Source organism: Drosophila tropicalis, unplaced genomic scaffold (assembly GCF_018151085.1).
Source record: "Drosophila tropicalis isolate 14030-0801.00 unplaced genomic scaffold, ASM1815108v1 contig_393, whole genome shotgun sequence".
NCBI lineage: Eukaryota > Metazoa > Arthropoda > Insecta > Diptera > Drosophilidae > Drosophila > Drosophila tropicalis.
Window position 1 is genome coordinate 1,489,468 of NW_027172855.1, and position 22,846 is coordinate 1,512,313.

A 22,846-nucleotide genomic window follows, 5' to 3' on the forward strand; every position below is an offset into this window, starting at 1 on the left:
ATAAAAAATACAACTTTTGTGCAAAGCAATAAAAATCGAAAGTTTTGTTGTAGGAGAGAAGTTTAACTAGCTACAGGAGACTAGAAGAACGAAAAGAAAAAAGTCATACAGACTGCTGAGGGAATCCGAAAATCAGTTTAAAAAAGGCAGAACTTTCTTTGCTATTATGTTGTTTATTTATTTTTAACTTAATTTTTTTTGTTTGGTTTTACTTTTGCAAAGTGCGTCCCACATGGCGTATGAAAGTTGGCAACTTGTTCGCGTGTTTCGCACTAAAGGCGAAAGAGAGAAAAAAAATGCCATGGAATAGAATGGAATGAAATGAAATGCAAAGACAGTAACCAAGGGAATTGTTAAAGAAAAACGAAAGAGAAAGAAAAGCTGAAAAAAAAATGCAGTAAGCTATGCAAATTTGTTGTTGTTTTTAGACAAATCAAAGCCAAAGAAGAGCGAAAGCAGCCACTCCTGTTGGATGTCCTGCTGCAAGGAGCAAGCAGATAGACGCTGTTCTTACTGTGCACAGTAAGATTTCCTTTCTCTTCGGTTTCTTTCGTTTTGTTTTGTTATCCCTCTATATTCTCTGTGTCTTCGTGTGTGTGTGTGTGTTCCCCATTATATTCTGCATGCTTTGCATGGCGCATTGTCCTGTGGGATTCCTTGCCGCTTTTGTTTGCCCAGGCTCCTCTTCGTATTGTCCTTGTTTGTTCAGTGTTTCTACTGCTGCTGCTGTTAGCAGCTATTTGTTTGATTGTGGAAATATTTGCATGCAAGTATAGTTTTTATTGGCACAACGTTGACACTGATAAGTTTCCCTCGGGGGCTTAGCAAGACGTTGCCTCTCACTCCCACTCATCCAGCTCCGAATCCCTATCACACTCTCTCTCTCTCTCTCTCTTTCTCACTCTCTTCTTTGTTATTTGTCGCAGAACGTGTGTATGAAATTAAATAACAACAACAAGAAAAATATAGCTGAAGCGAGCAGCCAGTCAAGCTCACTTGAATATTAATTAATGCTTTTGGGTTTCATCTGTTTTTTTTTCCTTTTTGTTTTTTGTGTTGTGTTGCTTTTTCTTTCTTTGCATCTCTTTGGACTTTCAGTTCTTTCTATTGCCCCCTTTTGGTTTTTGTCATTCGATTTGCATAATAAACATTTTGTCAGAATTTGTCCAGAGGGAAAGTTGCTTTCCAATAAAAAGTTATTGAATTTCAAGTTTTTTCAATTCAACGGGGGGGCAAAAACAATTAGAAAAAGTACAAAACAAAAAATACGGAAACAATCGCTTCGAACAAAGTTAAATACTTTGATCAATTTTCATTAAAGTTAATAAAAAGTTGTTTACCAATTTTAAATACCAGTCAGAGAGACCAGTAAATTTTCCAATTAATTTTCCAAAAACAATCGCACAAAACAGCAAAAAAAAAAAATAAACAAAAAACCAATGACAATTGCAGAAGAATCAATGTCAATTATTCGACTCATCGATTTCCTTTTTATGCAAGTATTAGTCATGTATATAATCATATAGTCTTTATAATTTTAAAAAGTTATCCAACAGCCAATTTTTTGAAAGCAAAAGTTAATTGTATTCATAGAGAATCTTAAGAGAAAAATTTATATGAGTGTCTTTGGTGGAAAAAATGTTCATCAAAAGCAAACTACTTATCTAAGATGAGCAAAATGTATATTAATGACGTCTGTCAAACATTTAAATTAGGTAGCCTCAAATTTACTTTATGCGACCGAAACAAACAGAAAAAATTAGAGAGTGCTCATAAAAGATCTTTCAAATCTTAAATTTCTAAAATAATCAAGTATACTGGAAAGAGTTATAATAAAATAAGAAGTCTCTCTTATTTGATTTACCTGCAAGAAGAAACAGTAAATAAATCATAAACAAAATAATCAAAAAAACATAAATAGGGGCTATTATATTCTTTAGCATTTCGGAAATGTTTTGTTTATTCACATTTTTTTGTGGACTTTCATTAACATTTTTTAAAATGTCGCCAATTAAGCCTTGAAAAATCTTAAAATTAAATTAAAGCTAAAAAGTCAAACTTTTTTTTTTGCTGTACAAATTTTTGAGATATCAACTAATATGCCCCCTTTTTAATATAGGGTATATTTTTTCAATTCAATTTCTATTCACGCCCTCGGGCTTGGGCAACAATCTTCAATTTCAAAAAATTAAAATAAAATAAAAAATAGAAATTGAAAATATAAAATCCGCAACACGTATCAGCTGATAAGCACGTACATGTCACACTCACAAACCTCTTGCTTCATTTTCGCCCCACACACACACACACACACAGAGAGAGACACACACGCACCTAATGAAGTGCGCGCTAAAAATCATTGCATACTTATGCGCGCAATTTGGCATCAAATGCCAGAAACAATTTCCATTTTGTTCAAATATTAAATAAGAAAATAAGGAAAAAAAATTACCACACAAAAAAAAACACAAAATGATTATATAAGCAAATGCGCAGGTTTGCCAACAAAAATTTTCAACAAATAAAAATAAATAAATAAATTACACCGGCTCCCAAATGCGTGTGTATGTATATATGTATGTGTGTGCGTGTGTGTGTCTGTGTGTTGAAGTGCATTTAAAATTTCGCACCTGTTTTGCGTTGAATAAATATTTGATTAACCAGGATCTCAAACAAAAACAAAGTTTCCCCATTTACACGTAACCGAAAATGTTGATGATTTCTGTCAACTAACTGCCAATGTGTGCGTGCGTAAGCGTACATATGTATGTATGTATATATACATACATATGTGTTTATTCGTTTCTATTCAGTCGCGAGATATGCAATGTTACATTCGAGAACGAAAATGTGGTTTGTGGGGAACGTCTGACAAAAAAAAAAAAACAACTACGAAATGTGATTCCTGAGTGAATGGCTGTCTAATGAATGGACGCATACACTCACTCACACATATGCACAAACAAAGCTGTGCGTGTGGGTGAGTCTGTGTGAGTGCTTGTTCTATTTCAATTCCATTTTGCTTGCACCGACAGCCCAATTACCATTTTGAAGCCTATTTTTAGTCAATTTCTCTTTCACTTCTTTTGAGTTTCTCTCGTATTGCAATGCTTTTTCGTACCCGTTGTCTATTATTAGGATGTGGCGTTAAAAAAAAAACCCAATACATTGCACTTTTACCATCGATTCAATTTCAAATGATTGTTTGCTTTGTGATTGTTTGCGGTCTTCAAATTGGTATTGATTATCTTTGTTTTTTTATTTTTTGGCAATGATGAGTTTAGTTAATCTCCCGATTCAATGGTCTTCACTAATCAGTAAAATTATAGTGCGGTGAATTTGCTCATCAACAAAATGTAAAAATGTGGTATTCGAGATCCTGAATAGAGTTATGATAATTGCAGCAAGCTTGGATAAATTTAATTGTATGTCATAATATTTCATATCTTGTCATTTTTTATTTGAATGGAACTGCAAATTTGCAAGAGAAAATATCAAGTATCATCTTTAATCAAAATTTACTTAAGGTAAGCCAAACGTATGCATTTTTATTTATATTTAATTGGCTGGGATTATTTTGTGCTTAAAGCTTATGTAAATTTACAATAGACACAATACTCTTTAAGTGAAGCTCAGCAAAAACCCTTTAAAATATTCTCTGCTACTGCTATTTGTGTACATAAAATTTGTCTACTCTCTTCAACAAAAATTTCACCACAACCTTCTTGAATTTCAATTCGTAAATTTTATATACTCGACCAGCCACAAGGAAAACTTTCTTAAAAATGCACATTTCACTTATCTTGCGTTTTACACTTGACATTTTTCCTGTCTAGCTGAGGAAGCAAGTAAGAGAGAGAGAGAGAGCGAGATAATCTAAGAAAGAGCAAGAGAGTTAGACAGAGCGAGAGAGAAAGTAAACTGTCCACCCTTTAGTTTTTTTCCCAGCCCAAGCCACTAGAAAAAAGAGCATAGAAAATAATTTGTTTATTTGTGAACATATCTAACTATGTTACTTACATGAAGCTGCATTTCCTACATCATCCTCCACACTTGACACCAGCCAAAACCCCAGTCGACCCTGATGTTGAACTTTTTTCTTGCCCCATCCGTTGTTTATTTTTTTTCTTGTTGTTGTTATGCCTTTGATTTTGATTTATGTTGCAGCAACCCCACACACCACACACACACACACACACACACACACACACAGTTACACATAGACATTGCAAATGAAGCTGAGGCAGAAGCCTCCAAACTCAGACCTAGGCAACCTCATTTGCTACTTTGTCGCATCATTTCACCACACAGACATAGACATGGAAATAGGAAGACAGAGGATGGAAGCCAGTGTTTGGTGGGCAGGGAGGGGCAGAGGTTTTGGAGTATAGAGAATGGAGAAGACAAGTGAAACGCGTAGAGTGTAGACTGTAAACCAAAACCCAAGGCATGCCAACGCCTAGTTGGAGTTGAGGTTCTGATTTTTTGTTACCCCTTCCTACTCCAAAAATGTTTTTGCGTCTGCACACATACACATACATACGTACACCATATAAATGTGGTGTGAGTCTCAGCTTACTCACATTGTGAGTGTTTACGCCTTATAAAACGCAACATTTTCTGTAGAGGACGACATTAGAATTTCGCTGGCATTTTGGCAACGCGACAAACTTGCTTTTACCCCAACTCGACAGAAAAAAAAACACGAATGTTACGCTTTGTTTGACTTAAATTTATGTTGATGTTTCTTTTACCATTTTTCTTGCATTTTCAAAAAGTACAGAGTATAATAGACTATTCAAAATGCATTAAGAGTAAAAAGTTTAACTATTTTATACAAAATTTAACAAAATGATTAAAAACCATTAACTGAAATTTATAAAATTTCGGGACAGAGAAATATCTCTTTGGAAGATATGCCTTAATAAACGATCCAGTTAAAATCCTCTGATTATATTTAACAGCATAGTAAAGGGTATTCCAAAGTCGAAACACTAATTAAAGAGGAGAATTCTTCTTTATTTTGGCTTTACCAAATCATGGTTTGAGATTTTGGCAAACTGTCTGCCATTTGGTCTGGTAGTTTTTTAAAAATGTTTTAATTCTGCCTGAAATAATAATTTACACAGCAAACTTCTATCCAAAGAATTATCGTTGTTGATTTTGGCATTCCTGCAATATAATTATGTTTAAATTCACAAGTACTTAAATATTTTGTTTTTTTATGCTTAGATATTTATTATTTTTAGTATCTTTTCTTTTTTTGTATTTCATTTGTTATTTATGCCTGGTTTTGTTTACGACTCCCTGGTGATAAGAGTCTGTATATATACATATATCAGAGTAGTTTCAACATATGCCTATCAAACTTGATTGTTAGCCACAAAGAAAAGAAAGGAAAGTGCCATAAACATTCCATGGATACTTTATTTTTTACGATTTTGTCAATTCATTCATAAATTTAAGCAACAAAACTAGAAATTGTCGCTGCGGCGTTTTTGTATATAGAGAGGTAAGTAGTTGAATATTAAGCAAAGCCAAAGGGCAGATTAAAATATATTAAAAACTAAAAGTAAAAAAAATATAAACCAACATCTCTCTATTTATGTGGCCATTGGTCAGAAGTCAGCAGTAATTAGAGCAGCAAACTAAAGCTGGACATAATCTTGCACATATAAAAGGCATACAGAAACAGTTGGTTTTCAAACTCTGAAAAAAAGAAGAGAAATTTCAAAATTCTTTATAAAAAAAAGAGATTGTATTTATGGTTTTTCTTTCTCGTTCACAAAGAGAGAATATGCCATTAGCTCACGTTTGTCGAAATGTGGGTAAGATGCAAAAAGAGAGAAACTTTTATATTTCCAAGTTGAAGTTGACTGACAAAACCTCAACATGCCACTAAAAGCATAATCATGCACTTAACTAAAGCCCAGGCCATGTTTTGTAACTGTATGTGTGTGCCTGTGTACATGTGTGTGTGAGATGTTTGTGTGTGTTAGATATATCAGAGGTTAGAGTATAGAAGGGGTAGCAGGTGTTGTAACGCACGTAGAACTTAAGTCATCATCATATAAATAAAAATTTATGAGTGCGTGTGCTTTCGTGTGTGTGTTCAAGTGAGTGTGAGTATACGTACATACATATGTATGTGTTTGTGTGTGTGACCATATGCGGTAGACCCAGAAGTCATGTGGTGAATGTAAGAAGAGAGGTTAAAAAGGTGGATATGCGTGTGAATTTGTTAAAAAACAATTCTAAAGGATATTACTTTATTTGCACCTGTAACTGTTGAAAGAAAGTTTTAATTTTTTTCCACTTCATCTTAAACTAAACTTAGCAGAAATATATATGGCAATAAGGAATGCATAGGTATTATCATATTTTAAGTTTCTTATTAAGTGTTTTTCAATTTCAGGTGAAATGGAAAACCTACCATTAAATAGAGTATTACGTTTCTGTATTGCCTAACCCTCTATACCCACTCACGTTCAACCAGACTCTATTTTATGCATTAGTTTAAGTCGATTCAAACCACAAGCTTCAATGGTTAGTATTAACGGACTTAGTAGCATTGCTATTGTAGTTAGCTCTTGCTTCTTTATGCCTTATCTGATTGTAGATATTTGGGTAACAGTCGATTAAATGATTAAATTCTTAATTGTTATATACTCATCATTGTTGTTTACCTTTAAAGTAAATGCACATAGAAAAAGGAATGGATTCGATAGTTATAGGTAGAGAAGTAAAATCTGAGCAACATTTAAGAGCTAAGGATTAAAGAGAGAATAGAGAGCCGAAAGGGAAATCAATACATAAACAAGTTGATTAGTCGATGAAAGAAACTATTAACTAAGGAAGAAGTCAATATCTAAAAATTTATATCCACAGTTAATATAGTTTGTGGTATATGTAAGTGAACTCTTAGCAATAATCTAAACTCGATTTTCCCCTAGCCATTTAAACATTTTAACAAAAATATAGTAACCAATTGTTGAATCATTGAGACATAATTGATTTTACTCCTAATTAAAATAAAAATTTCGCAGAGTTCAATTCTCTCTATTATCTGAAACATTTCTATAATTTAAGACACATAGTCTATAAAGTAGTAGAGTACAGTTAAAGAGGTTATCCAAAACAAACCACTTCTTCTTTGATCATAAGATACATGTCATTGCCAAATTTTCAGTCTTCGCAATAATAAGCAAAATCAAAGATATACACACATATTAATATTTCTCCATCTCTTTTCGAATTTTTTTGTAAATTCCCCTAACAATTAAAACTGATTTTTGGGTGTCTCTAATCGCATAAAATATTCAAAGCTTTTGCTCCTTGACTACCCTTATGTAAATACATAAGTCTCTCTCTTTCGCTCTTTACACAATTACAACTTTTACTTTTTATTTCAAAGATCGTGAGTCCTACTTAAATGTAAATTCAGTTTCATGTAATATGAGAGGAAACTAACAAAATACAAAAGCCGCTTGCCAAGCTACTTTTCAAGTTAAAGTTATTATCCTGAGGGGATGCAGTGGTAAGAGAGCGAGAGAGAGATAGATTGAGAGCAGCCACTTGCAGACTTGACAAAACTCGGCAGACTTTTGAATAAATTTTCAATCTCCAGGACAGCAACGATTATGAATATGTAAGCAACATCATGTTGAATGTGTCTCAGGATGAGGTTGAGTATGGCGAGCCGTCGCTAAGTGAGAGAAGAAAAAAAGCCAAAGCCAAGTTTTCCTTGAAGAACATTTTTAAAAGCCGCTTAACTGTTTTCTATTCTTAGCGTTTTTTCTTTTCAATTCTATTTACACTTTTTTTTATGTTGATGCTTGTTGATGGAAAGTTTTTGGTAAACTGCAACAACAGAGACGAGAAAAAAATGTTTTTTTTTTTTAAAGAAAGTTCTTGAGTCTAAATGGTTTCTGGCCTTTTTTTATGCCCCCATCACGAGCGTCATCAAAGAAAAATCACTCAAAATGTTTGCAGTCCAATATTTATAGTCGCATGGTAGACGTTTTAAAAGTTCAGAAAATACATTTTTCTGCTTTTTTGTAGCCTTTCAAAACAAGAGCTGTTTACTTCAAATTTTCAGGACATTCCTAAAATGAGGGGCCAAGCTTCTCTTTACTTTTGTTCTTTTCTTTTAAAAAGAAGTTAAAAACTAAAATGTTAAGTTGATCCTAATAATTCTATAATTAATATAGTACAAATTTTAATTATATATTGTCGTTTAATGTCAGCTATCTCTCATTTGGCTAAGAACTCTTTGAGAATGACGAATTTCAAAATATAAATATGAATTAAGCCCTTTAAATGTAGTGATAACAAATCTGCAATTAAATAAAGACAATTAAATTTAATGTCTTTCAGTTGCTAATCAAGAGAATTGCCACAGAAAAAAAAGAATCAAGCAAAACGAGAGCACAAAAAGTTACGAAATTGTGGAGAAAGAAAATGGGCAAAAGGAAAAAGAAAATAGCAAGTGGCGGCAATATCTCTTTGTGGTCAACCGCCATTAACGTTTATTACACCCACAAATCGCCAACAATGAAACCACAAACTGCTAACAAAAACCAAAAAGCATACACACACACGTACACACTTACCCACACATACACACACACAGAAGGAAAAAGGAGAAAGAAAGCGAAAAAATATAATTAAAAATAAACATTACGCAAGTAGAGACAATGAAAAGAAAACCAAAAAAAAAAAATTAAAAGGAAAAGCAAGCCAAAAAAAAAACTCTGCTAAAGAAAATGTGTAATAAAATAAAAACCAAGCAGCAAGGTGAAAATTGCATTAGACAAGGCAAAGCAAGGCCAGGGAATGAACGTCCACTCCAGTGAGTTCAGGCGAATGTCCTGGCTACTTAGCACTCAAGCTCCAGCATTTTCTGCAGCAGCATTTTAGGCGCTTAATTGAGCGTTTTAGTTATGCTAATTGTTTGGTTGTTGTATGTGTGTGTGTGTGTGTTTGTATAAAAGAAAGAACCCAGGACAGTACAACAATCAACTGTGAAAACAGAGAAAAATCTTCAGACCATTTCACATTTTATTGTTTGTCATTTATTTCGAGAGAACTGAACTCATTTTGGCGGCAGAGAGTGAAAGAGAGGGAGAGAGAGAGAGGCAGAGACTGTTAGATGGCAACAAAATGGCATCAGGTGGGCATAAGACGTTGATGAATTTTTGTTAATTAATTATATTATTATGTTAGTGAAATAAAGCAAAAGAAGCAAGCAAATCGTAATAGTTATCATTACAATTACGAAGAAAACTCTACATATATGTATAAATACAAGCGAATTGATGTTGAATAATTTTAAGAAATTATTATAAAGCTACCTAATTATAACAATCTAAAAATAAACAAAGGCAATATCAAGCCGTAAATAAATTGCCTTTCAAAGTACAATCTTATTAACTGGTGCCAATTAAAGGACTTTTACTAAGCATAGTTTGTTACTTACTAAGTAATCATTTTAAATATATACTTACTTTCAGAAACTTTTCTAGACATTTTACAAGATTTTCTGAATCACTAGAAACTAATAGTATTGATTGTTGGGAGTTAAGAAAAAAAATGAAACATTAAATCCAACTAAATTGTCGCTGAACAATTTATAGGCTAAATTTTTAAGCTGCCTGACAAGATCAAAAAACATTTTATATCAGTTAAGGGTGGGAGCTAAAGGCGGAGTCTGTTAATTAGAGATTTTTGTAATTCACAACCAGTTTAAGCACTAAAATTGTAGTATAGACATTGCGATGGAGTGTTATTTCCCATTGCGATGGAATGTTATTTCCCAAATTCCTTTGCTGATAAACCTTTAAAGAGCAATACAGACAATCTACTCACCTTTTTCTGTTGCATTTGCAATCATCTTTGTCAGAAGATTGACTACAAAGAACCATAGTCATTTTCATTGGCAAAATTTCTTTTGATCAGAATTTAAAAAGGTTTTGAATTCTTGCAAGAATTTAAACATTTGCACCAGGTGAACATTATTTTAAAAGTTTAGATGGTGGAGACGCCCATTTGATTGAAGACTTTATAGTAAGACGATTGCAATCGCTAGGGAACTTCAAGCTGTCAAACTTAAAACATTCTTATTACCGATTAAAGATTTAGCATTTAAATTTAGTTTTTTTTTTTTTTTTTTGTTTTGTTTTATTTTGATTATCTACCGTAAATACTTATATTTAAACATTTTCTCCTTTTGCTCTTTGGTTGTCTGTGTCTGTGTGTATTTGAGTGTGTGTGTGTTTTTTTCTTGAATCATTTTTCAACTTTCACGCATTTTTCTTTCTTTATTATATACAAGTACAATACATACATACATATATACTTTGACATACATATATAGGCAAATATTTTAAACTTACAATCTAATTGCTCTGCTTTCGGTTTTCGCCTTTAAATTATTTTCTTTTTTTCTTCGTTTTTGGTTTGAAATTACATTTAGGCATAGTATATATATATATATATAACTTTATATAGTACATATACATATAAATATCAATTTAATATAATTTATATAAATAATCTTGACTTTGATATATATAAATATATATAGATGATAATTGTAGGGAACCAAAATAAAAAGCTTAGCACAACATTTTCCTTTTTCGTAAATATTTATTCAATTGCGACGAAGATGAAAAGTGGAATTAAAATTGAAAGATTAAATGCAAAGTGTTAAATATTTTTAAAGAAACCCGTTTAAATCAATATTCGATTCAGAACTCACTTAACTCAATTCGTTGAAGTAAAGATTAAGAGACTTTGTCTGTATAAGAAGTTTAATATTATGAATAAATCAGAAAACTATTTGAAAAGTTTTGAAATAATTTAGAATCACTCTTCATCTTGAATTCCGTCTGAATAAACTTTTAGCTTAGCTGTTTTTTTCTTTGTTAATAAATAGCTTTTTCTTCATTTTGTCTGTCCAAAAATTTTCGTGTGTTGCATCTTTCTGTTTTGTTTGTTTCTCTTTGTTGTATTTTGTTGTAAATGCATTTGAAGTTACTTTGAGCTAGCTTGAAACGGGTGTGTCTCTGTATAAATGTGTGTTTTTCTGTATGTATGTGTGTATAGGTATGTATGTATAAATATTTTAGATACATTTTGCAGTTTTGCTTTTTAGCTGCTGGGTCTGGGCCTAGGGCTGAACTTTCACATTCACCATCTGCTTTTCGTACGTCCCTCTGCTCTGCTCCCGCTCCTGCTCACTGCCGCTTCTGCTGCTGATGAGCACTTCCTTTTCCATCCCTGAAGTGTGGCACAAGAGTTGCATGCGAATTGAATCATGTTAATTGCCTGATGCATCTGCTGTCTGTGCATCCTTTCCAGCTGCATGGGGCCAACACCCGTTGGCATTGTCGTCGTCGTCTTTTTGTTGTCCTGACCCGCATGCCTTGCATCCGGAGGCTGTCGACATGGCTCAGCTCATCCGTACCCCTTCCAAGCCGCACGCGTCTGGTCTCGAATTCCTTTGTTACCGACACTACTAATTGCTTGCCCAGTGTCCAACTGAGTAGCGCCAGCAGCGATGCACTGACTGCCAAAGATTGACTAGGGCAACCACTGGACGAGCTAACACCTCGCCATGCGGCACCGCCATCCTCTACACCATCCATACCGTCATCATCATCTCCTTCGCCTGAGGGTACAAAATGAAAGAGAAAGTCTAGCGAGAAATAGAAAAATGATGCAGGCCATGTAGTCTGGATTCTTTGTGCTTTTGGTGTGTGTTAATGTGTGTAGCAGTAGTAGTAGTAGAAGGAGACACGCTAATTGGTTGATCGACTTACCCTGCAATTGGGTCAAATAACTATTCTTTTTGCTCTGGAATTGCTCATCTTCGTGCAGTGTATATTGATCGTATAGTTCATCGGGACTGACACGATTACCATTAGCCCCATTGCCATATTTAGTGAATGGATCCGCCTCAAGTATGGTCTTCTCCGTGGTCTTCCAATAGATATCATGCAACTGGGCACTGCAACGAAGCTGTTGGCCGAAAAACAAAATAAAGCGGCATATAATATTAAAATTCCAAACCATTTGATATATGAGATTTACCTTTAATTTGCCATTGTCAAAATGCTGATCTGTAACCACAAAATGAATACCCACAATGGCGGTTTCCATATCATTGCGTACATCACGTATTATCTTATGATGCCGCACATGGGATGGATTGACCTGAAAGTGACAATTTTAAATTAGATATATTGCTAGTTTGCTGTATTTTGGACATAAAGTTGTAGACATTTTATTTTAAGTAAGTTTCCTTATCAAATCTACATGGCTAAATTTGAAACCTATTGAAGGTGTAAATTAGGTGTTCCATTGAAAACAATGCTTAATTTGGCATAAATTTACGCTAGGCAAGAACCGACAATGGAAAATTAAATAATAAGCGCAGCCAGCTAAATAATTAGCTTACGAACACACACAACCAATATATAGTGATACAAATTCACACACACGAATCCCCCCACACACACACACATACACACTCACACATTCGTGCTTAGGTTCAACATCACTCAACGGCAAACAATGCTTATTGATGCTGCATACTAGTCAGAGATGTGGTTCGTATAGGGCCAGGGGGATGGGAATGGGTGCCAACAAGGCAACAGCAAAACAAAGCTCCTACACATGCCACACCCTCACGTAGCAGACACCCACACTACAAATATATGTATGGGTGTGTATGTATGTATTTATGTGGACCACAATTCCGCGTTCGGATTGAATGGAAAGGCGCGCATGGCATTGAATTGGTTGTCGAATTGAGTTGGAAGAGTTTTGGCCCATGTTTGGTTGATTGGATATACGAAGCTGTCGCTATTTCCTCTACACCGAATGCTTCACTATCCTCTTCACCTACCACAAAATGCGCTTAAACAATAAGCCAATAACAGCAGCAGCAAGAACCACAGATATTGGCCAACCGACAAACAATCAACAAACTAAAGTTCTCTTCCAAAAGAAATACCTCAAGAGAGACTCGCCAGCTATTTTCCCTTGTTTCCCTTTCCGCTTTTTTTTTTTTTTTGCTTTCTATTTTTCACAGGCAAATTAATTTGCAGCCATAAAGTCAATCAAAGTCAAGGGAATGCCGGAGCCAGGAGGTGCAGAAACCTAGGAAAGGGCACTAGGGAGCTGGGTGGGTGGTTTGGCTAGTCAAAGAATTTATTTTAAATGCCAATGAAAGGAACAACAACAGCGAAAAACAGAAGCGGAAACACCTGACCGAAAAAAAAGATGCGAGAAACGTGACCCAGTTTTGAAATGAAATGGTATTGGCATTCCAATTGAGATTTTCTTCTTCTGTAAGCTGAACACCTTTTGGTATGCAATAGTTTTCTCCTTTCTTTGCGTCACGGGTGTCTCTGTGTGTGTGGGTGTCTCTACATAAAATAACGTAAGCAATTCAAAGAGGAAAAATAGCATATTTTTATATTTAATGAGCAAAATCACGTTTAAGTTGAAACTGTAAGCGAATATTACGTTTCATTTTCGTCTGTTTGTACTTATTAAATTTTGATTATTTGCAGAAAACCAACAAGCTTAGTTAATGCCATCCAAGTTAATATTTACGCTGAAAAGTTTTCAATATCAACTGACTTTACTTGAGAGCATTGAAACGGATTTGAATAATCCTTGTTCATATTGTTACTTTTAGTTCCAATTAATGTAAATTTATTCAAAACCATCTTTAGCAGTCTAAAGAAATTTCCAAATCTACGATATTTAGATGTTTAAGGATAGTCAATCAGATGTTTGATTCAACATACAAAGAGCTTTTTAGTCTTTTTATAAATGCAGAGTCCTTTCAAAACCATAACATATTTCAAAGTAGGCTAAATTATAAACTAGTTGACAATGGAATCCTCAAACTTTAAAGTGAAATGAATTCTTAAAGCCAAAACTCAACTGACTCAATGACTTCTTTTATGTTATGCTCTTCTGGCTCATAAAATTGTTCAATTTTACTAGCCAAAGCTTCTGAATTTGTTATTTTCCAAATGGGGGAAACATTTTTTGTGCAATTGACACTTCCCGCCTTCGACATGCATTTAGTGGACTTAAATCAACATTCACAAACAAACAGGAAAAAACAAAAATGAGTTAGGTACTCGAATATGCAAAACTGTGAAAATTGTTCCGCAAACCGAAAGGTTTTCACCATTCCCAATTGCCACATTGCATGCATAAAACTTTGCCTAAAATTTATTCCACATGAGGAGATGGTGTTTAGTAAAGTGGGCGTATGGGATTGTGGGCGTGTCAACATACAGTGCGTTGATCTCCATGACTGCGTATGCTTTTCTCGTAATTACAAAGCAGCGCCCTTAACCATTCTCATGAACATCCCAGCATACTCTCAGCGTACACCGGATCGGAGCAAAAAACCTCCAAAATCCGACCTCAGACCCATCACCCTTACCACCCGCCCCTCCACCTACATACATACATATGTATATACACGCATAAATTCCATGCAGATGCCTAAAACGCTCGAAAAACAAGAAAATTGTGTTTGCATAATTTCCAGACGCGTTCACCATTTTTGGTGGTTTCCACTCACCTCTTCATTATTCACCGTCCATGTGAGATTTGCCGCTGGCCGGGAATGTCGCGATGTGCAATTACCTCGCAATATGTCGCCAACCCGGTATCTGGGACGTATACCCGTTATGAATGGTGCATTATGTGGTGTCTCTGTAAGTGGAAAAGAGATACACAATGAGAATCAGATAGAAAAAGAGAGATAGAGATAGCATGAGTGCATCGCCATCGATTGTCACTGTGTTTTTGATACACTGCAGGTACCGAAAAAGAGAAACGACAAAAGCTTCGTCATCCTTTCTCCCGCCATCGGTCTGTCTGTCATATTGGATCTGTGTGCGGGAATTGCGTTTCAGTGTGTGTGGGCTTCCTCCCATTTTGTGTAATGACAATCGGAGTCCATCCTGCATACCTACACATACACTGAACATACAGGTGTGGTAGTATGTCCTTTTCATAATTGAATTGCATTTTTGCAAACTTTAAAAAAAATTGTAATCACTTTGATCCATTGATTATATATGTATTAAGGGCGTATTATTTTCGCCCGACAAAGAAGACATTTAATGACCAAAATCTGTGCTCATTTAAGACTATTTCTTTTCATAGTAAGTATTCGAAAAACTTTGCAAGTTATTTAGATTAGAAAACGAGCCTTTTTATGGCCCAGAGTATTGATACATTCAAATACGTTAGCTTTAATTACACTTATTAGTCAAAGATATTCAAATGAATTAATTTCGTCTTCACATTTATACAGACATCCCGAATCTAAATAAATTTTTTTATATACACAAAATCTAACAAGTATCATACTTATCAAAGTTTAACTGAATCTACTTTAAGAATCATACATTCAATTTAGAAATTGAGAAAATAAACCGCATTTGGTCTAGCTGATGTAAAAATAAACTGTTTTTTTTCGGAAACAAACTAAATACATTTGCATTAAGACTTTGCCAAAGTATTTAAAGTCTCACAAAGGCAAATACAAACATATTGCATGAAGCAACTGTCATATGTATACAACCAAGGGAAAAAGGAAGCAGACAAAAGTCAGTTGGCCAAAGTTCAATTGACCACGACCAAGTCAAGTGTGTCTAGATGTGTGAGTGTGTGTGTGTGTGTGTGTGTCTGTGGGAAGTGAAGACATAAAACTTAAAAAATAAACTTCTAAATGTTTAAAAATGTTTTCAAGAAGACATCCAAACGTCTTGGAAGGACGACAGACAAACACAGACAGAGCACAAACAAATTTACTGGCAAAGGAGATGATGAAGGATAAAGATACTTATTTAAACAGGCAAACATAATAAATGCCAAATACGGAGACGGTCAATAAACTGAGTAGCTCTAAATATATCCTGTCATGACTCTATCACATTGCCGCTTCTTATTTCAACAAACTTGTACCAAAGTGTCTCAAGTTTGTTGTGTTTACTTTTTGCGGCTTTCAAAGTGTTAAAAAAAACAAATTTTATTTTTTAAGCCAAATTTAGGTAATCTCTGATTACATATTGTACATTTGGAAAGGAATTAATACAAATATATAATTAGATCTAATCACTTTTTATGCTTCGAAAGCTTACTTGAATTCTTTCAACTTAAGAAGAGGTTAACGAACAGAAATTATGGCCTAATATTGCACGAAATATAATACTTTTCTTATTGTTTGAAATTAATTGTATCCACATCCCCAGTCAGTTTATTATATTTAAAGGCATTTCATTTCCAATGAATTTAAAACCCTGTTTTCATTCGCATATTATTCTTGGCATTGTTAAGACAGAACAAAAACCCAATATCGGAATTTTATGAAACACAGTGAATTGCTGTCAGTTTGCTTTGTAAGTTTTTCTCTTAAATAAAGAAAATATTTCGTTGAGAAGATTGTTTTCAGATGTCCATGCAGTTGTCCATTTGGGATCTTCTACCGTTTTCCTACCAGAATAAGCGTTTCCGTTTTAAACGGCAAAGATATGGTACTTATATTTTTCTCCTGGCTTTATAATTCCAGATTCGTTTTGTTTGTTTTTTGTGTTTTTATTTTGGCTTGTTGTTTTTTTTTTTTTTTACTTACCAATAACTTCCAATTCGGCTGCTGCTATTAATGTATGAAATGAGGGCGCATCCGCAGATACTTCGCAACTGTATTTACCGGATGTTGCCATTGTTACCACATCGAGGACCACTTGGCTCTCGTTCGAGGACAGGCGCTGCAACATAACAGAAAGAAAAAGAACAAATTTCAGTCCAGTGTATGAGTGTGAGGAAGTGGCGCAACGCAAAAAACGAAAAACAAAAATTGAAATAAATTTGTTAAAAAATACCCAGAGCAAACATAAATACGTACGAATATAACTATATTTATATACCATATGAAAAATTGTCCAACAAACGCAGAATGTTGAATTGGTTCCTGGTTGCATCTCTTTTTCGGGACAATGGAAATAACGGGTGGCTATTGAATAATTGAGGTTCTGTATGAAAACACATTTAAATTGTCCAACTTTATATGAAGCTTGACCCATATGGCAATTACAAGCTATATACTTTATACGTACATATATGCATATATATACACCTATATTTATGAAATCATCAGAAAGCCTTTAATAATAAAAACAGAAAAAATAACACCTCAGTGGAAGTGCCTTTTTTATAACTGTTCGATGGTTTTTTAATACTTATTTATTGTCTTGTGTAAACAACACGGCGTATACGTAATATGCCAAAAGCTATTGATAACTATTTTACATTGAAATCGACCACGCTATTATAAAGCCCACAATCTTAATCTACTCTTCTAAATGATAAATAATACAGCCCCATTTAGTAGCAATTTTACTATACAACTAGCGATTAGCTCAAAAAGGATAATTACTAGAGCAAGGGTTTAAAACTCTACGGCATCTAAGAAAAAAAAATTAATAATCATCCATCAGTAGATATAGTCTTATTATTTGAAAAATGTACAAAGAGATAACTAATGCAGGACTAAATATGTTGTTTTGTCAAAAACATTTAATAGTTTTGACTAGATGTCAATACAACGGAACAGTCAGCGTTAATTTCAAAAAGTGATCGAGTCCCAACGGAACAGTAACCAAATTCAAAATTAACGATTTTTGTCTCTGGTTTTGAATGCTTTGCAGTTCGATAACTAATTCGTAGACAACATGGGCAACTTATCACCATTTCGAAGCCAGAAATATACATCTGTGTGAATGTATTCATTTCCACCCCTCTGCTGTAAAGTACATACTTTAGTGTGCTTTAAAATACTATATCCGTTTTTCTGTACAGAAAAGAAAATTCAATTATTCAGAATGATAAAGTACAATATTTTGCCTGCTCTCAATTACTTGTAATTGTCGGATTGAGGTACAATACCGCACTAAAAACATGTATTCATTTCCAGAATAAATGATTTAATAGCTCTTTTGGAGCTCTTCTATTTATAAAATAATATATAATATTATATCGATTTGATGATAAGCAACAACACTGTATATAGAGAGAGTATATATGATCCGCTAAGTCATCTATTTTTCTATATATTTACCCAGCTTACTCTTCAACTGAGGCAAATCATTGTTAAATTTTCACTGCTTCTAAAAAGAGCATAAAGTCTTCGGTGTGGTAGATTGAAATTCATATTTAATATTTTTATAACATTTTTCTATGTACATAAAATGGTGGCGGGCATGTTTTATTTGGATTTTTATTTTGTTTTATTTGAAATTTGAAAACAAACATTTCTATTTCCATTTAACGTTGGCAACGTTTTTTCAACTATTGTCACATGAAATAAAAGAAAAAGTTGAGCGGAGAATGAGTGTGTGAGAGAGAGAGAGAAAGAGAGTCCGGATTTAAAAAATAAATAAAAATTGTCAATTTATTTTTCTTTATATATGCCTGAATAAATTTTTCGAAAATTGTGAAACAAGTTAAAAATGCCAATATTTATTGAAAAATATTGCCAAGTACGAGAAATGGCAAAACAAAAATAAATATAACTATATATTTTCCATGAATGTGTGTGCGTATGTGTATATTGTATGGGTGTGTGTGAGTGGGCGCGGGGTTTTCCGGTTCGTAACTGCCGTCAAGCGGAAGTTAAAATACCGTGTTTTGATTTGATTGCGCATTGAAATTTCTCATATGTCTGTTGGCCCTTCGAAAATCTCCCATCTAAATTCAACCAGGTTTTGCTCAACTGAAGCTTGCGAAATATAAATGTTTTACATTGTTGTAGCCGCAACGCGTTTAGTTTAATTTATTTCGTTTGCCCTTTGTATAGACTCACACACACACACAAATGAATATGTGTGTAGTCGTCCTTTTGATTGTCGGTTAAAAGTCGTAAAAAACCTTTGCCAAAATTTAAATCACAAAACTATAGAAAAGATTAAAACAAACTATTGAACTGGAATTGGGGAATATATAGCAAAAAGTCACACATACACAACATTTATTTAAGGTTTTTCAAAGCTAAATAAATTAAACTATAGTATAAGTGTAAATATGAATGTGAATATTTCTTAAGCAAGATTTCTGTGCGAAAAAAAGTATTTTGCATAAAGTTTATAGAATTTACAAAAAGAATCATTTCTATAGAAAGCAATAGAAACATCTTTGTTTCAGATTTGATATAGGCTAATGCCTGTAATAGGGGAAGAAACTTAATTTTCATAAATTCTATTTTGTTTGAAAAAGTCTTTGGTATATTGAAAAATTTGAATTAAACTCAGGAAAACGTTTAGTAGATAGAGGAGAGATATAATAATAACAACATTACTTCTTTGTAATATACTACTGTTACTTCTTTAATAAGACTAAAATGATTCGATAGACTAAGCACATTCTTGATTAAAGATTACAATGGTACAGAAAATATTGGAGAAATCGAAATTATTATTTATAAGCACAAGTTGAGTTACGTCAATTATTCATAGTAGATACTTTCCGCTTAGTAAATGTATTTATCTAGTTAGGGACAGAAATAGACTTGTCAAAATCAGTTCTAAAGTTCTTCATACAAAATACTATATACAGAATCCAATTGATGGGTTCAGTTTTGCAGTCTGTATGAGACTTTTGTATTTTCGATATATGCCTAAGCGGCTATATTTGAACGTCAGTTATATACCTTCATTTCCTTTCCACAAATCGTGTCTTGTAAGCTCAGAAAATTTAGCTTCGTATATCTGATAGATTTCTCCTTCTCGCCCTATTTTCAATCAATCAATCCTGCCATATAAAAGTTTATCTATTCTTAAATCTAGGCGATGTTCTGAAAAATACATCCATACTCAACAGACAAAAGAGTCCCATACCAATGTGTTTATATACAATTTACTTTCCCAAAACATATAGTATAAATTGTTTCAAGTGTAAGCTGTTGGGTTTTTACAAGCATTTCCCCTTTGACATGCTTTGTTGCACTTCAATAATGGAAGGATGAGGAAGAGAGAGAAAGAGGAGAAAGGATGGATTTATTTTTACGAACCATACTAATTACAATTTCAGACTCGTTTTTCAAAAGGAAGAAAACATTTCCCCGAAATCAAAATAAAAAAAAAGAGTCCTTAAAAAAACATTCGTTTGCTCTATGAAAATTTGTATTGTGTTGTGTACGTTTGTGTGTGTGTGTGTGTGTGTGTGTGATGTCGTTTCAGTTGTTATTGTTGTTAGTTTTTCTTTTACCCACTCACTTATCCCACATGCGCCTCACTTCCTCCCTCTTACCAGCACTTCACTTCTACAAACATTCTCGCGCTTGGTGGCATTTGTATGCCTCTTCTCTGTTTATTTTTTGCTTTGAAATGTGGCCTGAGCACTTGCCACATGTGATTTTTGTTACTTTCACTCCCAGATTTTTGCATTGCAACACACAACACTCAGATATGGAGGGATGGAATGGGGAGAAACGAATGTAAATATTTGTTAGTTGCTCTTTTAAGCTTCATTGTTGGTTATCCTCAAAATTTAGTTGTCACTGCTTTGCTTTTTTTGCTACAGAAAAAGAAACTCTTAAGTGACAGTTTGAGGATAATTTACGAGATGACATGTCAAATGGTTTAAATGAAAGTACAACCAGTCCGAGATTTTCACCACAACGTTAAATGTAGAAACTTGAATTTTCGGAAAACCTTTGGAAACTATTTTCCTAAGCGAACTCGTCCTTATTCGAAGTATTAGAATAGAGTATTTTCTTACTTACCCGTACTTTAACACCTGGAAAGTGAAATACTTTCATTGGCGGCGTCTCCTTTGGTGTATATCTGTAGAATTCCCTTCTGCCCTTATACCATTTCACTGAGTATAAACTGTCATCTTCGATGTCGTAAAAGCATTTTAATATAGCCTTCTCGCCTCGGCGCACAGCGTGAGGTACTCGCACTCGAACGTCTCTCAAAGCACTGCTGTAATCTGCAAATAAAACAAGGCGGAAAGATGATAATAGAAACAATTGTGTTTTTAATATTAATATAAACCTGTTTCAATTATGTTTAATTATTTAAATCTATAATGCTGTCAACACCATGGCCCTAAGCAAACAGCCACTCCCTGAGGGTCTGTATCAACAAAACTCAACGGGCAAACATTTCTCATTTTTAATTTACAATTTGCATTTATTTTATTATCAATTTCAATTCCAGTTTTCATCTCTTTTTTAACGGTGCTTCATTTTTTTGCATTTGTTTTTACGGCATTTGGGCATAATTTATGAGCAGCATATTTTTTATTTTGTTGATTTTTTTTTTTTTTTTTGGTTTTTGTTTTTATTAAATAAAGGCCAAACGGGCTTTTTATTGACTCAACAATTCCCACGATATTTGAGATGATTTTTATTTGCCTGCACGATTTGTGTATGTGCATTTGTATGGGTATGTATGTATGTGTGTGTGCTAATGGTATGTATACATGTTAGAAAAAAGTTACAACAGAATTTTAGTTGGATTGGTATATAATGAAACCTCTGTGACGATTTTGCCCTTGGCTTATATTAAATAGTTTCACATACTTTAAAGATCAAAAAATGTTAATCTCGGTTCAATATAATTAATATTATTTTTCCTGTGACAACTCATTAATGAAACTGGATTGCCCTAAAAAGTAGGCAATGTTCAGTTTTTTTTATATTTAACTAATAATTGAAATCAACGGTTTTATTACAAGTTCAGATATATTCTCTGAAATGTAATCTTTATAAAGTGCTTTTTCACAGAAATTTAATTTTTGAGTATAAACAAGTATGTAATAATTTAATACATTTGAGTTACTATTGACTTTTTTTTCATTTTCATAATCTAGTCCACTCACGTATCGGCATGACTTTCAGCATGATTTCACACCGCAAATCTTTAGCAGTGAAACATATATACATACATACACATGTATATATGTATATCTATGAATATAGGAATTATTTCTACTCTCGTGTATATACATATCTATGCATATATCCAATGTCTGTTGTCTGCCACTGACATTTGTACACATGTCCATTCGCTTGTTTTGTTGCCACAACGAGAACGAGTTTTGAAGGCCGTGAATTTAACGGGCTGTTGTTGCATTATAAATCAGCTTACACAACATACAAAAGTTAAAAAAAAAAAAAAACAAATATTCAGGCAAATCAACCAAACCAACCCATCACCAAACCGCCTTTGCTTATGCCATGAAATATGAATAAATTTTTATTACATTTTGATTTGTTGATGCCTGATTAAGTGTGATGAGATTAAAATATATATATATGTATTTTGAATATCATAAAATGCAATGAACAAAACAAGATTTGCCGATTATATGCTTGTCAACATTTGAATTCATCGAAAACCTATTGAGTAATTGTCATAAATGTATATGCAGCTTTTTGTTTTTCTCTTTTTTTGGTATGTACATATATATGTGAATTTCCTTTCATTGGATTCATTTTCATTAGTTGTCCTCTTTTTGGCCATGTTGGCCTTGTCTCCATTTCATGGCAGACTAAATAGACAAGGTTGTAACCACTCCGGCAATAAATGTCCAAACAAACAGGCAAACCAACTAACCAGCTCAAAGCTCCAGCACCCACATCCTCATCATCGTCATCATCATCAACATCAGCCACCAGCGCCACCAAAGGGGCCAACAAGAGAGAAAAAAGGACTTGCAGTTTTGTATGTTGCCCTTGCAAATCCCATCAAATAACTGTAATTGCAAAGTTTTTACAGCTAGATACGAGGGAGCACGCCTA

At 33.7% G+C, this 22,846-nt stretch overlaps 1 protein-coding gene across 3 annotated transcripts in view; it reads right to left on the minus strand.

The window, feature by feature from the left end:
- Positions 1–11,270: 11,270 nt before the first annotated feature.
- beat-Ia (beaten path Ia) overlaps positions 11,271–22,846 on the minus strand; it is a 49,878-nt gene continuing 38,302 nt past the window's right edge. For 2 of the 3 annotated variants that reach the window (XM_068284573.1, XM_068284574.1), the window contains exons 3-8: positions 20,822–21,030; positions 16,676–16,811; positions 14,615–14,748; positions 12,094–12,216; positions 11,823–12,021; positions 11,271–11,698 (exon numbers count right to left, since the gene is read on the minus strand). In XM_068284573.1, coding sequence (XP_068140674.1) covers positions 11,316–11,698; positions 11,823–12,021; positions 12,094–12,216; positions 14,615–14,748; positions 16,676–16,811; positions 20,822–21,030 — 1,184 coding nt within the window. In that variant the 3' untranslated portion in view covers positions 11,271–11,315. The remainder of the gene's footprint in view (positions 11,699–11,822; positions 12,022–12,093; positions 12,217–14,614; positions 14,749–16,675; positions 16,812–20,821; positions 21,031–22,846) is intronic. The other variant, XM_068284575.1, reaches the window with a different exon arrangement.